The sequence below is a fragment of the Salvelinus fontinalis genome, chromosome 12, assembly GCF_029448725.1.
Source record: "Salvelinus fontinalis isolate EN_2023a chromosome 12, ASM2944872v1, whole genome shotgun sequence".
Classification (NCBI taxonomy): Eukaryota; Metazoa; Chordata; class Actinopteri; order Salmoniformes; family Salmonidae; genus Salvelinus; species Salvelinus fontinalis.
Genome location: NC_074676.1, coordinates 6,200,312 through 6,225,718, shown reverse-complemented (window position 1 = coordinate 6,225,718; position 25,407 = coordinate 6,200,312). Strand labels below are relative to the sequence as shown.

Here is a 25,407-nt window from a genome sequence, read left to right as displayed (position 1 = left end):
AAACCTCAGGTGATATAATCAACATTTGTATCTATGCATCCATTTTAGCTCTTGTAGTTGTGGTTAGTGTTTAAAAACTTTGGTATGCTGTACCTGGAAGTTGGTCTCTTTCCAGCCTGGTTTCTTGGCAAGCATCCTAACCAGAGCCTGGCAAGGCATCTCACTCTTGTCCATCTGCTCCACAGCCTGGTGACAATCACATGATAAGAATATAACATAAAAGTACCTAACTTCCCTGATTAACCTATTCACACATTGTTGTAAAGAGCAGGTTCACAGATGTGTTACATTTAATGAGATCTGAGTAAGACAACACTAAAGAAGTCAGATTATACAGTCAAAACTAGTCACCTTCTGAAACTCCTCCATGCTGGCCAGTCTCTCCTTCCAGTTAGCAGAGTCCAGCAGCTGCATGCAGGAGGCAGGGAGCACCGCGGCGGATCTCTCCTCACACACCTCAATCTGGTGGACACAAACAGAAGGGAAATGAAAGAGTTAACTGCAGAAAAACTGGTTCTCGCTCATTCAGTGACCAATAAAGCACGAGTATTCCTACGGTTGAAAGGCTGACACATTGCGGTCCTCTTAAACAGTTGACTTACCGATAGCTCGGTCTCTACGAATTCCTTTGTTTCGGGACATTTCTTTCCTTTCGCACTCGGAGCGGAGGCAGGTTTCCCTTTCTTAGGAGGTCCACCCAACTGCGAAATAAAGAACACAAATAATCATTTTTAGTAGTTTCTTTACATACGCCTACAATGGTTACAGTTTCACATCGGGGACAGTGTAGCGAGCCTGGTGAAGAAGACTGACAGCCTTGGCTTCACCCCGTCTCAGGCTGAAGTGGCTTTATATGCATTTTAACCGCCAAATCAATTAAATCAATCAAACCTTAGCTGCTGGGGCCTTCTTGGGCGGTCCAGAGGATCTAGCTGGAGCCACAGCAGGCGGTGCTGCCTTTGCAGCAGGTGCCTTCTTCTCCGCCCCACCACCACCACCTCCTTTCTTTCCAGGCAGTTCCACTTTATCGGCACTTTCTTTAATCTGTTCATTTAGAGATGGATGGAGGCCAGGTCATTTCATTTGTCGTCTACTCTTCAAAATGGGTCAACTTTAAGGATACAATCTCATTTACTCATAACAATACAACCCTATATCCAATAAAGGACTCATCTACATTGGCATTAGTTCACCTTTAGTTTCAAGAGGTAAACTAGTTTTACACAGGATACACAATATAACACGGCACACAAGATCGACTGATGCCAACGAGGAGGACATGCTGTATATTGACGATACTACCACACTGATATTAATGATAAGATATACTGATAGCAATCCGCACCTTGTCAAGCTTGAGTTTGTCCAGATCAGCCAGGAATGGGTTGACAGCCTTCTCCCCCACCACCTTCATGGCTGTCCCCAAAGCTTCATACGCAGCGTCTCTCACCTCTGGGGCCGAATCATTCACTTGCTGAGAGGGTTAATCAAGAGATGGGGAGTAGGAGCATAATTCCACACACATTCACAAAATGGAGGACAAAACATTATCATTTGTGAACACAGAGGGACGTTTTCCCAGGCACAGATTAAGCCTAGTCCTGGACTAAAAAGTACTTTCAATCCAGACTCTCAACTAAGCATGCTTTTTAGTCCAGAACTAGACTGCCTGTTTATGAATATGAAATGTTTTCGGTACCTTGAGAAAAGCAGGGCAGAAAGCTTTGAGCATGCTCTTTGGCAAAGTGGCTTGGGTGCAGTGGCGGAAGCTTCTGGCCAGGAACAGAGAGGCCTGCTGTTTGATGGAAGGGTTCTTGTTGTCCATCACACCCAACACATCCTCACTGATATTCTGGAGAGATGTCTGCAAAACAATAAGAAGACATGGAAAATATTATGTTAGGCACAGAACATAAAATATAGGCAGTCCCTTGACCAAGTCAAACAGCAATGAATATCTCAAAACAAGAACAGTACCAACATCCCAGATCTCACAAAATCAGCTTGATATGAATCACATAGCAACAAAGCCCAAGCTATTACCAGTGAATCCACACAGTACAGTTCACTCACAGTAAGGAAGATTGCATCAATAGCCTCTTGCAAGGCCTGGACCACTTGGGGTTTCTTCTCTTTAAACTTTTCTAAAATTGTTGGCACCACCTTGAAACACAGAGCATAATATAAGCACGGTATTTCTGGCACAGTAAATCAGGATGTACAAAGACATGTTGCCACTGCTCCCTACTGTTAACCCACTCAGCTTGTTCATGCATCAGCTCACCACATCCACTGCTCTTGGCTAGCATAACTGTTGTGAACACAATTCTATACCAATGCCTTGAAGGTAACTTACATGTCCTGCGTATGTTCCAAACTTTTTCCGGAGCCCAGCTGCTAGTCCAGCCACACATTTGGCTGCTAGGGTCACCAACATAACATTAGCATCTTTACCAATCACCTGGGAAACAAGAAATCATTATTTTCAGGACGTTGATCATTGTCCTACTTCCTGGAGACACATTCCATTACCCGGTATCCTCCTTAGTGGTTTCCCCGTGAAGCATAAATGTTACAGTACCTTTCTTAGTGCTCTGACTAAGTCACCAAAGTCCCCGTTCTCCAATTTAGGGTTTTTAGCCAAGGTCTCCACTGCTTCCAGGGCCTCTTTCCTCTCCTGCCATTTTTTGGCCTCCTAAGGACAGATATAATGAGAGATGGTTTGTGTCTAATGACATGGATTCCACACAAAACAAGAAACACATAATAGCTTAACTTTTGCTTTCAAAAAATATTACTACATATGTTTAGCAATATATTAATTCAATAGATTCACTTAAGGCCTTTTTAGTTTAAGGGTCATGTCCCTTAAACAGTGGTGCCCAAACTTACAATTTTGTCATAGAAGTCTTTAGGCAGTTTTGAGAGGATCTCCACTGCTTCCAGCAGCTCGTAAGGGTCTACCCGAGGTGCAGGTTCATCATCATTATCTCCTGAAAGAGAGTTTACCGTGTTAGACCTTCAATTTGATAATGTAGGCCGGCCTACCCATCTCATCAACAACACGATTATAGAAAAAAAACAAGACGAGACTATACAGTACCAGTCAAATGTTTGGACAAACCTACTCATTCAAGGGTTTTTCTTATTTTATTTTACTATTTTCTACATTGTAGAATATTAGTGAAGACATCAAAACTATGAAATAACACAACCAGCTTGATGAGGTAGTCACCTGGAACGCATTTCAAGTACCGGTAACAGGTGTGCCTTCTTAAAAGTTCATTTGTGGAATTTCTTTCCCTCCTAATGCATTTCAGCTAATCCCTTGTGTTGCGACAAGGTAACACTAACACTTTTTTGGTTACTACATGATTCCATGTGTGTTATTTCATAGTTTTGATGTCTTCACTATTATTCTACAATGTAGAAAATAGTCCAAATAAAGAAAAATCCTTGTGTCCAAACTTTTGACTGGTACTGTATAGTCTCGTCTTGTTTTTTTCTATAATCGTGACTTTTTGATGACGACGCTTCAGCAAAGGTTTTCACAAGACCCGTTTCCATCAACAAGATAACATGGAACATTTATATACATCTTCCACAAAGACATAAAGCGTTGCACAAATTCTCTCTTAAAAGCCATTGATGAAGATCAATTGTTTCACAAATGGAAATAAGCCGCTGGGGAGAAGCCTAGTCACAGATCTGTTTGTGCTATCTCGCCAACAACTCCATAAGGAGTTCCATAAGACAGCGCAAAGACTGCCATCCAAGGCTAGGAAAAAAGAGGAAAAGTGGCTTAAAATGTGGACTTCAAAACTATAGGCTAAATCTGATAAAGTATACCATCTGCCTCGTCTCCTCCAGCTGCCTGCTGCTGTTCAAACTTGGCCTTGAGGGCCTGCTGTGAGCGGAGGAAGCGGCTCTGTTTGGGGGCTGTGGTTGGCAGCTTCACCCACTCTTCCTCCAGTTCCTTCAACTGTGAAAGAAAGAAGAGGAAAGACCGCTGTTAGACATCCCATTCATCAGTTGTTCCAGCATTTATGGAGACCCATATTGCATTTGAGCATAAACAAACTCTGGCTGCATCTCAATTGGTCTTTTCGAAGATTCCATGCATCAATCCTATTATTGAAGAAAGTCCCTCCCTTCAGACCTACTTCTCCAATGTGTTTTGAGAAGGAAGCGAGGATGTAGGAAATCGAGGAAAGACGAACTGAGAAAGAGCCTCTGTATCAACGTTTTCAGAAGCCTTATCTCACCTGAACAGAGTTGATGCCCTGGAGAGGAGGTCGAAGAGCATCCCGGATCCATTTATAGATCTCTACTGCTAGTAGTTTGGCCTCATCTCGAACTGCCTTTTCTCTCGACTCAAACTGTTTGGGCAAAACTTTCACCACTGGCTTCAGAGTAATAATTTTGGAGCCAAACTCACTGGAAATGGAAAAAAAGTGTTACATTTCAGGATTTAGGCCTATGTAATGGCATAATAGCTATGGTAATAGCTATGGCTGAATTAATTGGTTGGAGAAATCTTTAGGAAAACTATGAAGTAGGAAAACTCACCTAAGTGCTTTCCTTAAAGTTTCAATACAGGTGACAACAATCTTGGGGTTTTTGTTATCGAGGCCTTTGATGAGCTCGTCCTGAACCACCTCAGCCCTCTCAATCTCCATGTACATGAGGCAGATGTCTGAGCCCAGCTCTTTGGCCCGAGCTTTAGGCTGGTTGAACACTTTACTGACCACTCCCGACACCACCTCTCCTGATGTTCTGGAACACATGCAAAACACTTAAGCCGAAACCACACAGAGAGACACCATCAAAATTTCCGTGCGAGAGTAAATTGTCAATTCACAGACACTGCGTAACGTATACCAGCTTAATTGTCATTAGAGTCCATAATAAAACAGTTGAATGATATGTTTGCTACGTAGCCCTTGTGAATTATTGTTGTGTGCTCCTTTTGACTGACCTGATATGTCCTACGGGAGCCTCCTGTTATGTTAGCTCACAAACGTGAGGAGAGTTATAGCTAATACAACCTAGCCGTTTATAAAGAATTTCGCTAGTCTCGTTCTTTCTACATAACAGTATTCTCTCTTGAACTGAGTTTCCCCAGACGTAGCCTGCATAGGCTATATGCCTGTGCTCGAAATCAACAAAGGCAGGCATAAAGTTATTGTTTTCAAATATGTATTATTGGCACTGGCAGCTACACTTAAACACTAAATAGACACGTTTTAACTATACATGTCACAACTACAGACATAACAATCCACAAACGGTCTATTTTCTAGCTAGTTATCCGCTAACTTTACCAGCATTGCTTCGGATAGACGCGAGGAAAAAACACTTGCTTTCCAATTTGAAACGCATGACGCCGTTGATGCTCGCGGCCCGTCTTCTCTCATTCACTACCGTGCATTCTAATTCCAGCATGTTCACACACACACACACACACACACGTAAAAAAGGCTTTTTGTTTGACTTCAAATATAGGTTAGGCTTTGATATTTTGTACAATGTGTAAATATCAACCTACACTAAACATCACATAGTAGATATCATCCGGGTGGAATCTTGAAGTGTAAACTCCGAGATAGACTCAAAGTCCCTACTAGTCATTCCTAGAATCATTCAGTGGTGTAATCCTTGCTTGATAGGCTGCACACAATATACAGATCTGATGTCAGACTGGCGCTATCCATAAATAAATATCAGGCAGGCTTAAAATGTATCCTGTGGAAGCTCACTGGAGCTTCCACAACTAGCCCAGTTTCACACAGAGAGCAGCACTTAAAACAGACAAAGCTTTCATTGGGAGATGCAGATATATTCATCCATCTAATTACAATGAGTCTCTTGTATTATAATTGTATGTATTCACCTAACCTGTAGACCAAGGCTATGAGTTAGGCCTTTTCACAACTTCTTTTCAACTATTCACGTAGCCTGAAGATCTAGGCAATGAGTTACTATTACCTCTTCTTGTATTTACAAAATTCCGTTTGTGTCGTCAGATGAGATCTAGGTCTAATACTTACTTGCCAGCCACATGAGCATTCTCGACGTAGGCAAGTGCTGCCTCAAGGCCCTTAAGCTGGGCCACCGCGTTCGAGTCTGTCACAAACTTCTTAAGCAGGCCCAGGTATTTGCCCCATTCGGGGCTCTTCTCGTCCTCTATCCTGTTGAAGAGCTTCAGGGCTTCTTCATAGCCATTTAGTCTGGCTTTCCATACCTTGGTTGGGATGAAGGAGAATAGTGAGCCTTGTGATGAGAGGGAGTCAAGGTACATTTTAGTTCATAACTAAGGGATTTGATGTGACCCAGATTCTAGTTGTACAGCCAGAGTAAAAAACAAATTTTAAATGGGCTTTCTTTTGATGCTTCCTACAGAAGGCAGTTGTTTGGCCTAGCATATCCTCCGTTGTGATTGAAGCAGTCAGTGAGTGTAAATCATTTGAGAGAGACTGAAGACAGGGATTGGAAACTTTAAATCATAAGCTTCACTGCATGTTAGGCTATCCTTTTGAAAAAAACATTTAGCAGTGTTCAGTCTAGCTCTTTGCTGCGGGAAACAGCCGAAATGAGCTGTTTTTGTGGGGAAACGGTGTTCAAGAAAAGCTGCTCCATAAATGAGCTTACCAGTGTTTTTCACAAGTACATAGACTAGCCATCAAAGAGAAACATTTGCCAGCCAGGCACCCCCGGGCCAGTAGTGTGAAATAATTGAATTGGCTACTTTATCGAGTTTACCTCCCAGATTGGAAAAATGTATTGTGTAGAAAAACATGACAATTTAAATGACTGAAAATGTATGAATTCAGTGTATTTGGTAGTTGTTCTGGATTTTGTCTAGGTCTATATGATAAGGGCTATTTTCTAAGTATAAGAATATTAAACATGTTATATTTAACCTGTATTCTCGAGATTAAAGTCTTATTTTCAGTTTTACTGCAAGATATGCATTGTCACGTTTCTTTTTCAAATGACGTATTTTATTAGAATAGAAAAATTACGTAAATAGCCCACATTATCTTGAAAAATAAATGAAAAAAGGTTCAATGGAAACCGTCAAAGTCTTAAGTATTATACTAAACACAAAATTAAAAAAAACTCAACATGTGAGGTCCTATGTTTTATACGCACAAAAAATATTTTGCTAAAAATGTCAATATAATCGTTACATTGTTGAATTCCATTTTAATGCCCAGATTCCGAAGGGCCCTAACGATAATATTTGGACCAGAATGAGGCTCTCCACAACCTATTGTTCCTGCAGTGATGATTCTTCATCGAATGTTTTCGTTATTTATCTGCAGATAATCATCCAAAAAACCTTGGCCTACCTGGTCCACATGCAAATTAGAGAGTCAAATGAATGGCTCCCTCACCTACGCGATAGGCTACACTGACCGATGAGACAAGAGTCACTCACTTTAGCGTCACTGTCTGGCAAGCCCCGACATCCTAGGAAAGGAAACCCTTTGGTTTACGTGTCCCGATGTGACACCATGTACATAACCACGCTGCATGATTTATTTAATGGCAAAGGGATATAGGACATCGACTTTATTCAGTCGGTTCGACACCTTTTATAACAGTCAGCACTTGCTTTTCAGTTGTCAAATAAAGCACAGTAAATGGCCTATGCGTCACGACTCTGCGTTGCTGGCTATGTGAAAGACGCGAAAGAAAATACATTGCCGCAGAAAATAATAGTTAGGCTAAGTGGATTGCGACTCATTGTTACAACTTACACTACATGGGACGTACAAACTCACGAGCATCATGCTCTCTCCCTCCTCCATGTAAAGAAATTCAACCGCAACCAACCACAGCGCACACTAATTATACCGGGGATGGGACAGACGGCGCTTCCCTGTCGTCGCTCGCTTTGTGTATGATAGGCCCCTATCCTATCAATAGATTGCTAGAAACTGCATGTCATTCATTCTAGCGGGAGAGGGCTCGAGGGACTAGCCAATTTAAACTTTTAAATGAAAAGTAGCCTTGTTGTTAATAGGAAGTGGGAAAGGTAACCGGCTGAAAATGAGTCCGTAACCGGCTGATTAGCCGACAGCTGGCACTAATGGAAAACACTGGCTTACAATGTGAGTTCAGGGTGTGCTATTGGATAAGATTTTCTAAAACAAAAACACAGCTGCTGAAACACATCCAGCAAGAATTCAACACTGTGGAAAGTCAGGTTTGTCTTAAGTGTGTGTGTGTGTGTGTGTGTGTGTGTGTAAGGGGTAATCACCTTGTGTTCACACTTCTGGTCGATGGGCAACTTCATCCACTCACTGTCATCACCCATGATGACCTCTGTTTTCGCCTTACAAATTCAACTGTAACGACAATATCAAAACAAAGTGGGAGTCACCAGTTTTGCTATCCATTCTCAGAACATCCAGTTGGAGTGAGTGCTGTTATGTCAATAGTAAAGTCATAACAGAAAATGACATCAGAAAGTAGCCATAACCCCTCGACTTATTCCACATTCTGTTGTTAGAAGCCCGAATTCAAATATTACGTCACACTGAGTGAGTCCGTGCAACTTATGTGATTTGTAAAGCACATTTTTACTCCTGAACTTATTTAGGCTTGCCATAACAAAGGGGTTGAATACTTAAGACCTAAGACATTTCACCTTTTCATTTAATTCATTTGTAAAACTGTCTAAACCCTATAGGCTATTGTGTGTAGACCAGTGACAAAATCACAATTTTAATTCAGGCTGTAACAACAAAATGCAGAAAAAGTCAAGGGGTGTGAATACTTTATGAAGGCACTGTACATTTCTGATTAAATTAAATGTTTATTTAACTTAATTTCATCCATGACACATAACCTACTATGTATGCATCAAAAGATTGAGAAGATCATACCAAGAATTTAGAAAACAACATGGCACTCACAAAAGCATCAGTATGAGATGCTCTGGCCTGCACCAATAACACTTGTGTGGAGAGTGCCGACATAATTCAGTTAAACAATTTGCTTGTCGAATGCACTGTGAGTGGAGATCTGAAAACAAAACTAGCCGTTACAATATAGCCAGCTAGTTAAGTAGTTAACTACTTGCAAATAGCTGAGCGATATGTAAAGATTTGCCAAAAAGCATGGCAACAGATTCTGGCAAGCTACATCAAGTACATTACTGGGGCTGTGTTCCCACCCATCCAGGACATCTACTTGAAACGGTGCCTGAGGAAGTCCTGCAGCATAATCAAGGACCCCACACCCCAGCCATGAGCTGTTTACTCCCTTACCGTCTGGCAGACGTATCTGGCATGAGGTCTGATACCAACAGGCTCAGAGACAGTTTATATCTACAAGCCATCAAGCTGCTGGACCCTTACACTGGATTGACCACCTGCACTGACTGTCCACACCTTAGCACACACCCACACAATGTAAATACTTGGCCCCCAATTCCACCCATTCACTGATACATGTCTAACGTTAGCTAAATATTGTACTACAAATTGTGCCTTCCTGTATTATACTAAAATGTTTATTCTACTTCCATTTAGTTCAATATTTTGGCTGGGCAGAATGAACTAGCTAGCTACATTACAAGCTAACGTTAGGTTGCTAGTTACAGTAACATGATGAACATTGCTGGCAGAGCCCCACTCCCAACTAGTTAGCGCGCTAATTTTTCGGAAAAAAGCTGTTAGTTAGAAAACTAGATTTTGTTGGAATCAAATAACGGTACAAATGTGTTGCACACGTCTTAAACATCAATGCAGTTAGCTTGCTATGTTAAGCTAAAACTGATGCCGTTGCAAACGTCAGCTGACAACGTCAAGCTAACGTGGCTAGTAACAGTAACGTTAGCTAGTAACTTTGCTAGCTGGACCTGTCAACACGACCAAAACCCAACAACCATGTTGACTATTTACAACGACGCTTTCTCACCAACCAGTGTAATGTGGAGCAAATATATAAGTTACGACATTGCATTAAGCTGGCACGTGTACAAAATAAGACTCTACCGTTACCTGACATTCAAAAAAAGCTATTTCATCTGCACCACAGCCAGGCCCAGACAACGCAGCAGTGAGCGAAATGAATGAAGTCTGTCTGAGTGAACTCTCCTTTCATTAGCTAGCTAAGAAGCAGAACAATGAATACTGGCTTTTTTTAAATTACCTGTGGTCTATCTGGTAGGCAAAATTGTGTTAGCTATTTAGATGGAGCCGATATTCGATCATTTCTTTCTCCAGTCCAAGCTTTGAATACGCCTCCAAGGGCGGGGAACCAGAGGGAGGGTCATAACTAAAGTAACGTACCACAACCACAAATGGCTAAACCCCGCCTTTTTCTACCATTCTCTTCGTTCAAATATGATTTTAAACCTAAACCTAACCTTAACCCTAACCTTAACCACACTGCTAACATTATGCCCAAACCTTAAATTAAGCAGTCTTCCTAGGTAATTGTCAGTCAAAATATATTGACTTTTCGACCTCAACAATACATATATTCAGATGCCAAATCCTGCCAATATGGCAAACGCCATATGGCATATGGAATGAAAACATTTGTGAGCCCTGAAATGGTAAAGTTATAGTCAGCATGAGCATGGTCTCAACTCTCTTCTGTCTATTTCATCGCCAGTGTTTCCCTAACTGTCCCTACCTGCCCTGAGGTCAGCTTGGTGCTCTACTGTATCCAGTCCTCCCCTGCCCCATCCTTCCTTTTCTCTGCCTTCCACCCTTGCCCGCCTCCTGTTTCTTGCCCTGGCTTGCTCCAGCCTTGATCTTTGGCCCATGATGACCTCTTTCTGGGGCTATACCTGACACCTTGCACTGCCTTGTCTTCACAATTTGAATTATTGTTTGACCTGGTTGGCCTACACTATTTATTATATTCATGTTAAAGGGATACTTCAGGATTTTGGAAATGCATGCTAGCAGTTACCATAGACATCCAGACATTGCGCTGACGCTAGTTAGCAATTACGCTGACTCTAGTTAGCAACTTCTTTCAAACTGAACCTAAAATGGTACGGTATCCGCAAATTCATCTGAGTGGGAAAGTAGATAAAGGGCTTCATTACCAAAATTATGAAGTATCCCTTTAATGTATTTGACTAGGGACAGATACAATAAAAACATTCACACATTGAATAACAGTCAGATACCTTGCACCATCACACTTTAGGTTGAACTAATTCCCAGTGCAGTGCAGGGAGTAATATTCTAGTGATTATGCTATTTCCAAGGATGATGATATTCTGAGTTCTTTTAGGAATTCTGTGACAAATGAATTTAAATGTAGAAAGCATAAGAGCGTCTGCTAAATGACTTAAATGTAAATGTAAATTACAGTACATAAAGTTGAGAATTCCACTGATTGACTTATACAGCATAGACTAGAATATATTCCTATGGTATACACAGTAACAATATGCTGTAAACTTGTTAAATCAAATGTCAGTTTGTGTACTTGCATATTGCGTATGTATCAATGAAAAGATGGAGAGGACAATGATTTCCATGACAGGACAATGGCTTACCTTGCTTCCATCTTCTGATTTTGCCTCATTGTATAATTTTTAAAGACATGGAATATAATAAATGTTGCATGTTGTCAGAACAACAGGAACCAAATGAATGGATTAATTAGTGGAAACAGCATACTGTACTCATCAAGTTCAGGGTTGTCAGACACATTGGAGCCAAGGGAGATAGTTGGATGCCCTGAAGAGAGAGCTATTGCCTTTTAAAATGTAATATATGTACAGTACCAGTCAAAAGTTTGGATACACCTACTCATTCAAGGGTTTTTCTTGATTTTTGCTATTTTCTACATTTTATAATAATAGTGAATACATCAAAACTTTGAAATAACATATATGGAATCATGTAGTAACAAAAAAAGTGTTAAACAAATCAAAATATATTTTATATTTTACATTCTTCAAAGTAGCCACCCTTTGCCTTGATGACAGCTTTGCACACTCTTGGCATTCTCTCAACCAGCTTCATGAGGTAGTCACCTAGAATGCTTTTCAAACAGTCTTGAAGGAGTTCCCAGATATGCTGAGCACTTGTTTGCTGCTTTTCCTTCACTCTGCAGTCCAACTCATTCCAAACCATCTCAATTGGGTTGAGGTCGGGTGATTGTGGAGGCCAGATCATCTGATGCAGCACTCCATCACTCTCCTTCTTAGTCAAATAGCCCTTACAAGCCTGGAGGTGTGTTTTGGGTCATTGTCCTGTTGAAAAACAAATTATAGTCCCACTAAGCGCAAACCAGATGGTCGCTGCAGAATGCTGTGGTAGCCATGCTGGTTAAGTGTGCCTTGGATTCTAAATAAATCACTGACAGTCTGGGAACCAAACATACAGAGATCATCCGTTCACCTACTCTGCGTCTCACAAAGACCCAGCGGTTGGAACAAAACATCTCAAATATGTACTCATCATACCAAGGGACAGATTTCTACCAGTCTAATGTCCATTGCTCGTCTTTCTTGGGCCAAGCAAGTCTCTTCTTATTATTGGTGTCCTTCAGTAGTGGTTACTTGAAATCTGTGAAGCATTTGTTTGGGCAGCAATTTCTGTGGTGCAGTTAACACTAATGAACTTATCCTCTGCAGCAGAGGTAACTCCTGTGGTGGTCCTCATGAGAGCCAGTTTCATCATAGCGCTTGATAATTTTTGCGACTGCACTTGAAGAAACTTTCAAAGTTCTTGAAATTTCCCGCATTGACTGACCTTCATGTCTTAGAGTAATGATGGACTGTCGTTTCTCTTTGATTATTTGAGCTGTTCTTGCCATAATATGGACTTGGTCTTTTACCAAATAGGGCTATCTTCTGTATACCACCCCTAATGTATCTTGTCACAACATAACTGATTGTCTCAAATGCATTAAGAAGAAAAGAAATTCCACAAATTAACTTTTAAGAAGGCACACCTGTTAATTGAAATGCATTCCAGGTGACTACCTCATGAAGCTGGTTGAAAGAATGCCAAGAGTGTGCAAAGATGTTATCAAGGCAAAGAGTGACTACTTTGAAGAATCTCAAATCTAAAATATGTTTGGATTTATTTAACACTTTTTTGGTTACTGCATGATTCCATACGTGTTATTTCATAGTTTTGATGTCTTCACTATTATTCTACAATGTAGCAAATAGTAAAAATAAAGAAAAACCCTTGAATGAGTAGGCGTGTCCAAACGTGTGACTGGTACTGTATATATTTGTTAACTTTTTTGTATGTTATGCTTTATTTATACAGGTGAGTCACTGAGTTAAGAATCTATTTTCCATAACTGACAACTATTCACAGAACAGAGGAGTGGGTTTGTGACAGGGGGAGTGGGTTATCGATACAGTATTTGTTTCCCGTTGTTCTGACAACATGCAAAATGTATTTGTCTTTGATTTCTTTGAACTAATACAATAACCTCCATTGGTGAGGTCATCGCATTATTTGTAAAGAAATCAAGACAAATACATTTTGCATGTGGTCAGAACAACGGGAATCAAATACTGTAGATGCAAAAGTGGAAACATCGTATCCATAAGGTATAACACGACAGACACATTGGGGCCAAAGAGAGAAAGAGTTGGGTGCCCTGAAGAGACAGAGAAGTAGTAGATATTCCTAACATTGATGCCACAGAATACTATTTTTATTTGATGTATTTGACATGTAAACAAATACATTCAAAATTGTGTAATGTACTATAATATAATTGTGTTATTAATAACCATTAATGAACCATTCTATAATTATCCAAAAATGATCCTTAAATGTAATTGTTATTTTATTATAGGTGTCACCTTCCTTCTCCTCCTTCACAGTGCCGAGACACGTAATATCATTTCTGCTTTCCTCTGTAAAACAGTTGGCCTAAAGACATAGCAATCGCTGGAATTTTTTTAATATAGTTGATGATGAGTCAACATCATAAACACCCCCTCGGTTATGCAGGCATTCAAATAACTGAGTGCCTTACGTTTTCCAAAGACCCACTCCTTTTTGGCTCATCTACCAGACATTTTGATTTAATATTTTCTAGAGAATGTGGCGTTGAGAGGAGTGGCCTCTCAGTCCTCTCTGTATGATAGTCAGGGTGAACCTGCTCATGCCATTGACCAGGACAATAACCAAGACTATCAAGCAAGGTCCTGTAGCAGCACTTCATGGCAAACTTTCCCAGATGTGTTGTCATCTCCCAAATCCGACCAGGAAAGACCGAAAATGTCCAGTGTAATTAGATGGAGGGTCGCTACATCATTGTGGTCATTCCTGGAAAGGACAACCTGCTCATGCTATGTGAGGTGGGGGTATATGCCACTCCTGCAGGTAATAGCCCATGACTGTCTTCACTGTTCATCTTCATTAGACAGTTGAACTCATATTGACCGTTTCAATCTTTTACAGAGATGTGCACGTTTACAGAGATATGCATTGGCCCTGTCAAATACATTTAATAAAGTAAAGGAAACATTTTTGGTATTGTGGTAAGATTCCCTGCATGCTGTGTCAGTGAGTGTACCCGTGTCAAGAGTGAAATATTGGAAACTCTCTCTCTGTTTCAGACACACCCACCTCTGTGTCCTCCACTCAACCTTCCAAAATCTTTTCTCCTCTCTTCCCCAATATCCACTCCTCTTCCTTCTTCTTCAACCAGTGCTTCAACTCCCCCATCTTCTCCCACACCCGCTCTCCTGCCCAGCACCCCTCCTCCACTTCCTTCTTACAGTGTCCTCTTGAGGGGGAGGAAGGTGACAGTGGTGACGAACAAGCTGTGTTTGTCCGACGCTCTGTTCTACTGTAGGGATTACTATGGGGACCTGCTCTATGTCCGGATGAACAGAGAGCGGTGGGGGATCTGCTGCGGCGCAGCGACCTGCCCTCGCTCACCCCCCCACTGTGGCTGGGCCTTCGCAGGTATTTACAGAGGTGATGAGAACCTATTTGCCACACCCTGATGAAGGCTATTGGAAATGTTGGTAATGAATCCACAAGCAAGGAGAGATGAGTGTGCACATTATTTTTTTCATTCTATGACCCTATGCAGGTACATCATGACAGACAGGAGGTGCTGGATGATCAGGGACCACATGGACTACAGACACTGGGAGGGAGTCACACCCCCTAAGAAGGACTTCTCGAATCCCTGTGGAGCGATGACCAATGGGGGAGGCTTCCTATGGGTGGAGCTGCGCTACGATGACCATCACAACTTCCTCTGCTACTCAGGTGAAGATGACAGAAATGCACTGCCTTACCACCCCATGGTCACTCAGTGAACCTCAACAAACCTCTTTTCATCCTGTGTTTCAAATGACTTACTGTACCTCCAATACTTTAACTATGTGTTATGATGCTGTGTCTGAATGTTTAGTACCAAGATACCACGATTCCAAAACCACTGTCTCATCATCCTCCTGAGTAACATCTCTCCTTTTCACTCCCTCTCTCAGATGCAGCACATAAAGATGCCTCATACAGATGCTTCAAAATGTAGATAATAGAGAGATAATAATAGAGAGAGATCAATTCCAATGTATTTATAAAGCCCTTTTTACATCAGCAGATGTCACAAAGTGCTTATACAGAAACCCAGCCTAAAACCCCAAAGAACAAGGCTTTTTGTGAATCCTTTGTCTCTCTCCTTTGTCAAAAGAGTGTGGTTCTACAGCACCTACAGAGACAAACGGCCAGAGACAGGGTCTGTGGAAAGATAGTCCATCCACTGATTCAACCGGTAGTGGAGATGTTTTGTGTTGTCTTTAACTAAACGTGGCCCTTAATTTAAATGTTAATATGACAACGGCAAAGGACGGTTTTGTGGTTGAAATTAGACCATTGAGGCTACTCAGGCCAACATACTTCATATATTGATGTATTGCATATACGGACTGCTTTAATAAATGTGTAATAAGCTATTTGAATTATTGTCCATTACATTAATAGTTCATCAATCACTTATTGTCCATTACATCAATAGACCCATGATTGTTGCATTCTGTTTGGGTGTTACACTAGGAACCTTTCAGTGAATACCGATGTTCCATGGGGGTTTAGTTGATAAAACCCCAAACAGCCGGTACTGTTTCCCATGGAAACGAAATCTGTGCCGAAACCTACCAAGGCTAGATCGTCACAGTAACATGAACATGCAATGTCAGCTGTAAAATTCAAGTAGTGAATACATTAAAATATCAACATATAACCTTAGAATTACGGACCCTGCAATGTGCACGAAAATGAATCCTGATCGTTTCAACCCTACCCTCTCAGTTGATGAGTACCTTGGTGAGTAGCTAACGTTAGCTAACCAGGCAGCAGAGCCGTCAGGCCTATGGGTAGAGATATGCTGCTCTGCGTTACAGTTCTTTGTTAGCTAGCAACACCTGCATAAAAGGACACCAATATTGCTTGACCCAATGCTAAATAATAGTTTGTAGCTACTCACCCTCTCTCCTCTGGCAGCTGAGAGCAACGTGCTTTTCTACCTGAACGATGCTGTGACCCAGCTTCTGGAACACAAGGAGGAATACACCCAGTTTGGCATCGTCCGTTACTTTGCAGAATAGTACGTTTCTATTCTATTCTACTAGTCTGTTTCTTCAGAGCAGATCATGAACAGTGGGGTGGAATACGTTTCCCTGCCACGTTCCTCAAATCAAGTAATCTTATATCAAAGTTTTTACATTGTAGCTACAGTGTAGGTATGTAGGTAGATATACATTCTTACGTTAAACTACTTATAGCCATCTCCTGTTTATGGATTATTATTATGTTTTTGTCAAATAACTGGACCTTATGTTGTATTTCACTTCCTTTGTGATTGGTTGACAGCTTTAGCAGTGTGAAGAACGGCAACCATGTACTGTTCAGAGAGTTCGGCTACATCAAGGCCACAGCTCATAACAGGGCCTCCTTCATCCGCGTCCTCTGGAGGTGCTTCCGACAGATCGGGAAGAATGGAGGTAGGTAGGCCTAATGAGTGTGTGTGTGTGTCTGTATGTGTGATGAGGTAACACTGTCTATGAACATTTGGAAAATGTGAAAACAATTGAGTGAAAAAGTGACGATTAAAATTTTATTTGTCACATGAGCCGAATACAACAGGTGTAGATCTTACAGTGAAATGCTTACTTACAAGCCTTTAACCAACAATGCAGTTTTAAGAAAAATAAGTGTTAAGTAAAAAATAAAATACAAAAAAATAAAAGCAGCAGTAAAGTAACAGTAGCGAGGCTCTATACAGGGTTACCGGTACAGAGTCAATGTGAGGGGGCACTGGTTAGTTGAGGTAATTGAGGTAATACGTACATGTAGGTAGAATTAAAGTGACTATGCATAGATAATAAACAGAGAGTTGCAGCAGCGTAAAATAGTCTGGGTAGCCATTTCAAATCAAATCAAATCAAATTGTATTTGTCACATACACATGGTTAGCAGATGTTAATGCGAGTGTAGCGAAATGCTTGTGCTTCTAGACAATGCAGTAATAACCAACGAGTAATCTAACCAAACAATTCCACAATTACTACCGTATACACACAAGTGTAAAGGGATAAAGAATATGTACATAAAGATATATGAATGAGTGATGGTACAGAACGGCATAGGCAAGATGCAGTAGATGGTATAGTGTACAGTAGATGATATAGAGTACCATATATACATATACATATGAGATGAGTAATGTAGGGTATGTAAACATTATATTAAGTGGCATTGTTTAAAGTGGCTAGTGATACATTTTTACATAGATTTCCATCAATTCCCATTATTAAAGTGGCTGGAGTTGAGTCAGTATGTTGGCAGCAGCCACTAAATGTTAGTGGTGGCTGTTAAACAGTCTGATGGCCTTGAGATAGAAGCTGTTTTTCTGTCTCTCGGTCCCTGCTTTGATGCACCTGTACTGACCTCGCCTTCTGGATGATAGCGGGGTGAACAGGCAGTGGCTTGGGTGGTTGTTGTCCTTGATGATCTTTATGACCTTCCTGTGACATCGGGTGGTGTAGGTGTCCTGGAGGGCAGGTAGTTTGCCCCCGGTGATGCGTTGTGCAGACCTCACTACCCTCTGGAGAGCCTTGTGGGCGGAGCAGTTGCCGTATCAGGCGGTGATACAGCCCGACAGGATGCTCTCGATTGTGCATCTGTAGAAGTTTGTGAGTGCTTTTGGTGACAAGCCGAATTTCTTCAGCCTCCTGAGGTTGAAGAGGCGCTGCTGCGCCTTCTTCACAACGCTGTCTGTGTGGGTGGACCAATTCAGTTTGTCCGTGATGTATACGCAGAGGAACTTAAAACTTACTACCCTCTCTACTATTGTCCCGTTGATGTGGATAGGGGGGTGCTCCCTCTGCTGTTTCCTGAAGTCCACAATCATCTCCTTTGTTTTGTTGACGTTGAGTGTGAGGTTATTTTTCTGACACCACACTCCGAGGGCCCTCACCTCCTCCCTGTAGGCCGTCTCGTCGTTGTTGGTAATCAAGCCTACCACTGTAGTGTCAGAAATTTGTTGATTAGCTGTTCAGGAGTCTTATGGCTTAGGGGTAGAAGCTGTTAAGAAGTCTTTTGGACCAAGACTTGGAGCCCCGGTACCGCTTGCCGTGCGGTAGTAGTGAGAATAGTCTATGAATAGGGTGGCTGGAGTCTGACAATTTTTAGGGCCTTCCTCTGACACCACCTGGTATAGTGTTCCTGGATGGCAGGAATCTTGGCCCCAGCGATGTAGAGAGCCGTACGCACTACCCTCTGTAGTGCCTTGCGGTCGTGCCTTGCCATACCAGGCAGTGATGCAACCAGTCAGGATGCTCTTGATGGTGCAGCTGTAGAACTTTTTGAGGATCTGAGGACCCATGACAAATCTTTTCAGTCTCCTGAGGGGGAATAGGTTTTGTCGTGCCCTCTTCACGACTGTCTTGCTGTGTTTGGACCATGATAGTTTGTTGGTGATGTGGACACCAAGGAACTTGAAGCTCTCAACCTGCTCCACTATAGCCCCGTCGATGAGAATGGGGGCGTGCTTGGTCCTCCTTTTCCTGTAGTCCACAATCATCTCCTTTGTCTTGATCACATTGAGGGAGAGGCTGTTATCCTGGCACGACACGGCCAGGTCGCTGACCTCCTCCCTATGGTAGCCTAGTGGTTAGAGCGTTGGGCCAGTAACCAAAACGGTTGCTGGATCAAATCCCTGAGCTGACAAGGTAAACATCAGTTGTTCTGCCCCTGAGCAAGGCAGTTAACCCACTGTTCCCCAGGCGCCAAAGACGTGGATGTCGATTAAGGCAGCCTCCCGCACTTCTCTGATTCAGAGGGGTTGGGTTAAATGCGGAAGACACATTTCAGTTGAAGGCATTCAGTTGTACAACTGACTAGGTATCCCTCTTTCCCTTTAAATCGTTGTCGGTGATCAGGCCTACCACTGTTGTGTCGTCGGCAAACTTAATGATGGTGTTGGAGTCGTGCCTGGCCATGCAGTCATGAGTGAACAGGGAGTACAGGAGGGGACTGAGCACACACCCCTGAGGGGCCCCCGTGTTGAGGATCAGTGTGGTGCATGTGTTGTTACCTACTCTTACCACCTGGGGGCGGCCCGTCAGGAAGTCCTGGATCCAGTTGCAGAGGGAGGTGTTTAGTCCCAGGGTCCTTAGCTTAGTGATGAGCTTTGAGGGTACTATGTTGTTGAATGTTGAGCTGTAGTCAATGAATAGCATTCTCACATAGGTGTTCCATTTGTCCAGGTGGGAAAGGGCAGTGTGGGGTGCAATATAGATTACATAATCTGTGGATCTGTTGGGGCGGTATGCAAATTGGAGTGGGTCTAGGGTTTCTGAGATAATGTTGTTGATGTGAGCCATGACCAGCCTTTCAAAACACTTCATGGCTACATATGTGAGTTCAACGGGTCGGTAGTCATTTAGGCAGGTTGCCTTAGTGTTCTTGGGCACAGGGACTATTGCGGTCTGCTTGAAGCATGTTGGTATTACAGACTCAGTCAGGGACAGGTGGTAAATGTAAGTGAAGACACTTGCCACTTGGTCAGCGCATGCTCGGAGTACATGTGAATGTTGACCTGTTTAAAGGTCTTACTCATTGGCTACGGAGAGCGTGATCACACAGTCTTCCGGAACAGCTGATGCTCTCATGCATGTTTCAGTGTTGCTTGCCTCGAAGCGAGCATAGAAGTAATTTAGGTGGTCTAGTAGGCTCGTGTCACTGGGCAGCTCGCGGCTGTGCTTCCCTTTGTAGTCTGTAATAGTTTGCAAGCCCTGCCACATCCGACGAGCTTCGGAGCCGGTGTAGTACAATTTGATCTTAGTCCTGCATTGATGCTTTGCCTGTTTGAAGGTATAGCGGGATTTCTAATAAGCTTCCGGGTTAGAGTCCCGCTCCTTGAAAGCAGGAGCTCTACCCTTTAACTCAGTGTGGATGTTGCCTGTAATACATGGCTTCTGGTTGGGGTATGTACAGTCACTGTGGGGACGACGTCATCGATTCACTTATTGATGAAGCCAGTGACTGATGTGGTGTACTCCTCAATGCCATTGGTAGAATCCCGGAACATATTCCAGTGTTTGCTAGCAAAACAGTCTTGTAGTTTAGCATCTGTTTCATCTGACCACTTTTTTATTGACCAAGTCACTGGTGCTTCCTGCTTCTGCTGGTAGAAGTTAGGTAAAACAGATTTAAGTTTCCCTGCATTAAAGTCCCCGGACACTCTGGATGAGCTTTTTCCTATTTGCTTATGGGCGTATACAGCTCCTTGAGTGCGGTCTTAGTGCCATCATCGGTTTGTGGTGGTAAATAGACAGCTATAAAGAATATAGATTAAAACTCTCTTGGTAAATAGTGTGGTCTACAGCTTATCATGAGATACTCTACCTCAGATGAGCAAAACCTCGTCATTGAGTTATAGAGATTAATGAATACCTCTGGTGTTGCTTGTCAGTGTTTATATATTTGATGTGCTTTTGTATGCTTGCTATAGACCTCCTGGCCATGTTGGAGTACAGCTCACTTCTGCAGCTTCTCTGTCCAGACTTCCCAGTGGAGATGGTACAACATGCAGCAAGGTCTGATTTGGCATAATTTATTGATATTGTACAATATTATGTTAATTTAGCTACATTACATTCAGTGTGTTTTCATCTCTGTGAAATTGAATGCCAACACATGATTGTAAACATTTAAAGTATACACTATTTGTATTTATTATGGATCCCCATTAGCTGCTGCCAAGGCAGTTATACAATTTTAAATACATTACAGTACATTCACAGATTTCACAATGTACTGTGTGCCCTCAGGCCACTACTCCACTCCACATATCTACAGTACAAAATCCATGTGTACCTGTTGTGGTAAACCGTGGGGTGTTGTGGGGTGTTGGGTTGAGCGTGCAGAGATTGACACAGAGACAGGGAGGCTTTAGTCCGAAAAACAACTTTACTTAAGACAGAAAATAAGTATATCAAAGAAATAACTCAGGTTTGCTCGGTCTTCCGTCTCTTTCTTCTCTGGTGTCCGTCTCTCTCTCTTCTCTCACGCGGTGTGCCACCGTGCTCCTTTTATTTAGCCTCCACGGCTGGTTGGCACTTTCCTCTAATTACCTCCACTTAGCTGTCAGTGTCGGGGTGCCCAGCTCCCGTATTCCCAGCAGAGGGAGCCAACGTCGCCTCACGTACCTCCCCTCTATTACCATCCCCCGGGGTAGACCTCCTGGGATACCACAGTGTGTGTATAGTGCGTATGTTATCGTGTGTGTGTGTATGTGTGTGCATGTGTCTGTGCCTATGTTTGTGTTGCTTTACAGTCCCTGCTGTTCCCTAAGGCATTTCTTTTATCTGTTTTTTAAATCTAATTTTACTGCTTGAATCAGTTGATGTGGAATAGAGTTCCATGTAGTCATGGCTCTATGTGGTACTGTGCGCCTCCCATAGTCGGTTCTGGACTTGGGGACTGTGAAGAGACGTCTTGTGGCATGTGTTGTGGGGTGTGCATGGGTGTCCGAGCTGTGCGCCAGTAGTTCAAACAGACAGCTCGGGTGCTTTCAACATGTCAATACCTCTCATAAATGCAAGTAGTGATGAAGCCAATCTCTCCTCCACTTTGAGCCAGGAGAGATTGACATGCATATTATTAATATTAGCTCTCTGTGTACATCCAAGGGCCAGCCGTGCTGCCCTGTTCTGAGCCAATTGCAATTTTCCTTTTTTTGTGGCACCTGACCACACGACTGAACAGTAGTCCAGGTGCGACAAAACTAAGGCCTGTAGGAGCTTAACCCTTTGTTAAGTGTTGTAGCTGACATGTATTGTTGAGTCATCCTCATACATAGACACGCTGGCTTTACTCAAAGCCAGTGGCATGTCATTAGTAAAGATTGAAAAAAGTAATGAGCCTAGACAGTTGCTCTGGGGAATTCCTGATTCTACCTGGATTATGTTGGATAGGCTTCCATTAAAGAACACCCTCTGTGTTCTGTTAGACAAATAACTCTTTATCCACAATATAGCAGGGTTTGTAAAGCCCTAACATATACGTTTTTTCAGTTTTTTCAGATAATGTCAAAAGCCTCACTGAAGTCCAACAAAACAGCTCCCACAATCATCTTTTTATCATCAACACTATGACTATATCCAACTGATATCTCTTTCAACATAGGATAGTGCTAATGGATGATGCCATGGACTGCCTCATGTCCTTCTCGGATTTCCTCTTCTCTTTCCAAATCCAGTTCTACTTCGAAGGTAAGTACATCTGTATCAACCCACGACGAGAGAACTTTTGGTTCACCACTATGTACCTGACATGATGATCAAATCAAACTTTATTTGTCACATGCGCCGAATACAACAGGTGTAGACCTTACCGTGAAATGCTTACTTACAAGTCTTTAACCAACAGTGCAGTTCATGAAAGAGTGACGAAAATATTTACTAAATAAACTAAAGTTAAAAATAATAACAAGTAACGCAATGTATATAGTCCATTGGCCATTTTATTAATTGTTCAGCAGTCTTATGGCTTGGGGGTAGAAGCTGTTAAGGAGCCTTTTGGCCCTAGACTTGGCGCTCCGGTACCGCTTGCCGTGCGGTAGCAGAGAGAACAGTCTTATGACTTTGGTGACTGGAGTCTTTGAACATTTTTGGGGCTTTCCTCTGACACCGCCTAGTATATAGGTCCTGGATGGCAGGAATCTTGGCCCCAGTGATGTACTGGGCCGTACGCACTACCCTCTGCAGCACCTTATGGTCAGATGCAGAGAGCAGTTGCCATACCAGGCGGTGCTGTTACATAAACTCTAATGCTAGAGCACTAGATACTTTTCAGTCTCTGACTGGGTAGACTCTAGGTTGCACAGTGTCACCTGAAATCCTGTATTCCTTTTACTTTCCACTAACAGAGTTCCTGGAGAGTATTGCTGTGATCTACCAGGACCTGCTGTCAGGGAAAAGCCCCAACACTGTGATCGTCCCAACCTCTACCTCAGTGGAACAGCTCCCCCAGGTGGCCACAGAGGAAACTGAGGCCCAGGAAGGAGTGGACTCCTCTGTCTTTGGAGAGTGCATCGAGGTGCTTTGTGAAAGGTTCAAACACAAGTAAGAAATAGTTCCACGATTACAATACATCTAAATAAATATTGTGACTAGCCTACAATGACAATATGAACAAACATTCAATGATTCTCAGGTAACACCAGCACTCGGGAGAAGATTATACCGGGGGGTCAAATTAAGTTGTATTAAACTACTAGGGTACATAACTCCTGATTAAAGACGCTCTATGTTGAAATTGCTCCACCATTTCCTGGTTGCTAAAATTCAAATTGTTTGCCTAATATCAGTTTATGTGACAAAACAAGCAAGTATAGTGTAGAGAATCATTGGACCATCTAAACAGCTTTTAAATATATTTTTCCAAACCCAAAAATGTTGTAATTTCAGCTGTTTGAAGCTGGTGTACAAAACCGAAAGTAAAGGACGCAAAAACGAAGCTTAAAAACAGGAAGTATAGAAATAGTGCCCATAGAACAGATCTACTGCATCTTAGACTTGCTTTCAATGGGAATGACAGATCTATAACACACGTTTCTATGTGAATTTGGTCAGGTCACCGAAAAAGTTACATATTGCCGCTTTAAGTTAGAGTGATTTATTGATCTTGTGTGTTTCTCCATAGCCATCCTTCTACATCTGCCATTAGAGAGGTTCTGGAGCTAACACAGAGAGTGACATTCTATGGCTTTGTGATGACTCTGGTCAGACATGAGGGCGTCAACCAGGACATTGGTGAGAACTAGCCTACTGTGTTGGTATCCATTAATAACAAAGACTATTGTTCCAATAATGAAATAGAACTACAATGCATTACAATAAATGTTCCCTACTAGACTTTTCATTTAATCACTGTTTATCTAGTGTTTATAATTGTGAGTTGACCTTGCTAGGTGCCCTACCAAACAAGTCAGAGCTTCTCATTGACCCTGAGATGGACCAGGAAGTGGAGAAACTGTGAGTAAACTGGAGCACATAATGTACCATAATCAAAACCTAAATTTGCCCATGTTTCTACTCCACTGTTAAAAATGGCTAATAGATCATGTTGCATGCCTTCATTGCCTTGACTATGAACCTTCAGTCACCCTCTGGTTGGAAGCTCAGTCAGTTCCGTAGTACTGTGTGTCCTCTCCTCTCAACAGGATTAAATAGTATGATATCGTAATATGTTATTATATCTCTATGCTCTCTACAGCATTGCCCAGATCGCTATCAGTCCTACGTCCAACAGCAGCAGCAGTGTACCAGGACACAAGGAGCCCCCTAGGAAGGCCTCCCCACGCAAGTCCCTTCACCACCGCAAGAGGATCGAGATGGAGAGTGACGGATCCACCGAGGAGACAGACTCCTCAGAGAACTGAGCCTGGACTGAGGCTGACCTCCCAATGGCCCTTGGTCTCCCATCAACACACTTGTACTTCCACTGACGGACTAAACTTGTCATTAACCCTGTTACAGCTATAGTGTCTGTGTTACAACTGTGTACTTTAGGCGATTTTCTGTAGAACTGTTATATATTTAGTACTATGAGAACCTGTCTGATGATTGCGTTCCCTGTCTGAAAAGTGTGAAAGTTTTATTTTACAATAACGTCTCTTCAGGTTGGAGCTGTAATTCAGTGTTCCCTACCTGGTAACACGCATTCTTTCATGTAGTTATTTATGATGTGATATATCTATGTAATTTATGATTACCAACCCTGTATCAACTAACATAAAGATTGTTGCTGTGTGTCACAATGTCGCCCATGGCAATAATGTCTCACTGCATGGCCAGGAAGATTTGTACACCTCAGGTTACCTCTTAGCGGGTTGTTTAGAGATGGAATCATCAAGGAAAATATA

General features: G+C 42.3%; 2 protein-coding genes across 4 annotated transcripts in view; one reads left to right on the top strand and one right to left on the bottom strand.

Moving 5' to 3' along the window:
• The window catches only part of LOC129866700 (cytoskeleton-associated protein 5-A-like), a 37,517-nt gene extending 27,217 nt beyond the window's left edge, over positions 1-10,300 (bottom strand). The window contains exons 1-16 of one of the 3 annotated variants that reach the window (XM_055939515.1): positions 10,168-10,300; positions 8,270-8,357; positions 6,051-6,244; positions 4,570-4,776; positions 4,266-4,437; positions 3,850-3,982; positions 2,893-2,993; positions 2,582-2,695; positions 2,357-2,461; positions 2,074-2,163; positions 1,700-1,864; positions 1,346-1,474; positions 892-1,044; positions 603-701; positions 352-462; positions 94-186 (exon numbers count right to left, since the gene is read on the bottom strand). In XM_055939515.1, the coding sequence (XP_055795490.1) occupies positions 94-186; positions 352-462; positions 603-701; positions 892-1,044; positions 1,346-1,474; positions 1,700-1,864; positions 2,074-2,163; positions 2,357-2,461; positions 2,582-2,695; positions 2,893-2,993; positions 3,850-3,982; positions 4,266-4,437; positions 4,570-4,776; positions 6,051-6,244; positions 8,270-8,326 (1,923 nt within the window). In that variant the 5' untranslated portion in view covers positions 8,327-8,357; positions 10,168-10,300. Of the gene's footprint in view, positions 1-93; positions 187-351; positions 463-602; positions 702-891; positions 1,045-1,345; positions 1,475-1,699; positions 1,865-2,073; positions 2,164-2,356; positions 2,462-2,581; positions 2,696-2,892; positions 2,994-3,849; positions 3,983-4,265; positions 4,438-4,569; positions 4,777-6,050; positions 6,245-8,269; positions 8,358-10,016; positions 10,120-10,167 lie in introns of those variants that run through there. The other 2 variants (XM_055939517.1, XM_055939516.1) reach the window with 2 other exon arrangements.
• A 5,765-nt stretch (positions 10,301-16,065) lies between these two features.
• Positions 16,066-25,302, top strand: cstpp1 (centriolar satellite-associated tubulin polyglutamylase complex regulator 1). The gene is made up of 9 exons (XM_055939514.1): positions 16,066-16,301; positions 16,479-16,581; positions 16,848-16,978; positions 20,992-21,076; positions 22,668-22,753; positions 23,410-23,605; positions 24,186-24,295; positions 24,454-24,517; positions 24,759-25,302. Exons 1-9 carry the CDS (start codon positions 16,241-16,243, stop codon positions 24,922-24,924), a joined length of 1,002 nt encoding a protein of 333 aa, XP_055795489.1. The 5' UTR covers positions 16,066-16,240; the 3' UTR covers positions 24,925-25,302.
• The last annotated feature ends 105 nt before the right edge of the window (positions 25,303-25,407 follow it).

Bases quoted from the DNA above. Each gene is read 5' to 3' on its own strand.
- cstpp1 (XM_055939514.1), top strand. From the start codon at position 16,241: ATGTGCACGAAAATGAATCCTGATCGTTTCAACCCTACCCTCTCAGTT. The intron at 16,979-20,991 runs GTAGGTAGGCCT...TGCTTGCTATAG, and splicing joins ACAGATCGGGAAGAATGGAG to ACCTCCTGGCCATGTTGGAG. The intron at 21,077-22,667 runs GTCTGATTTGGC...CTTTCAACATAG, and splicing joins ATGGTACAACATGCAGCAAG to GATAGTGCTAATGGATGATG.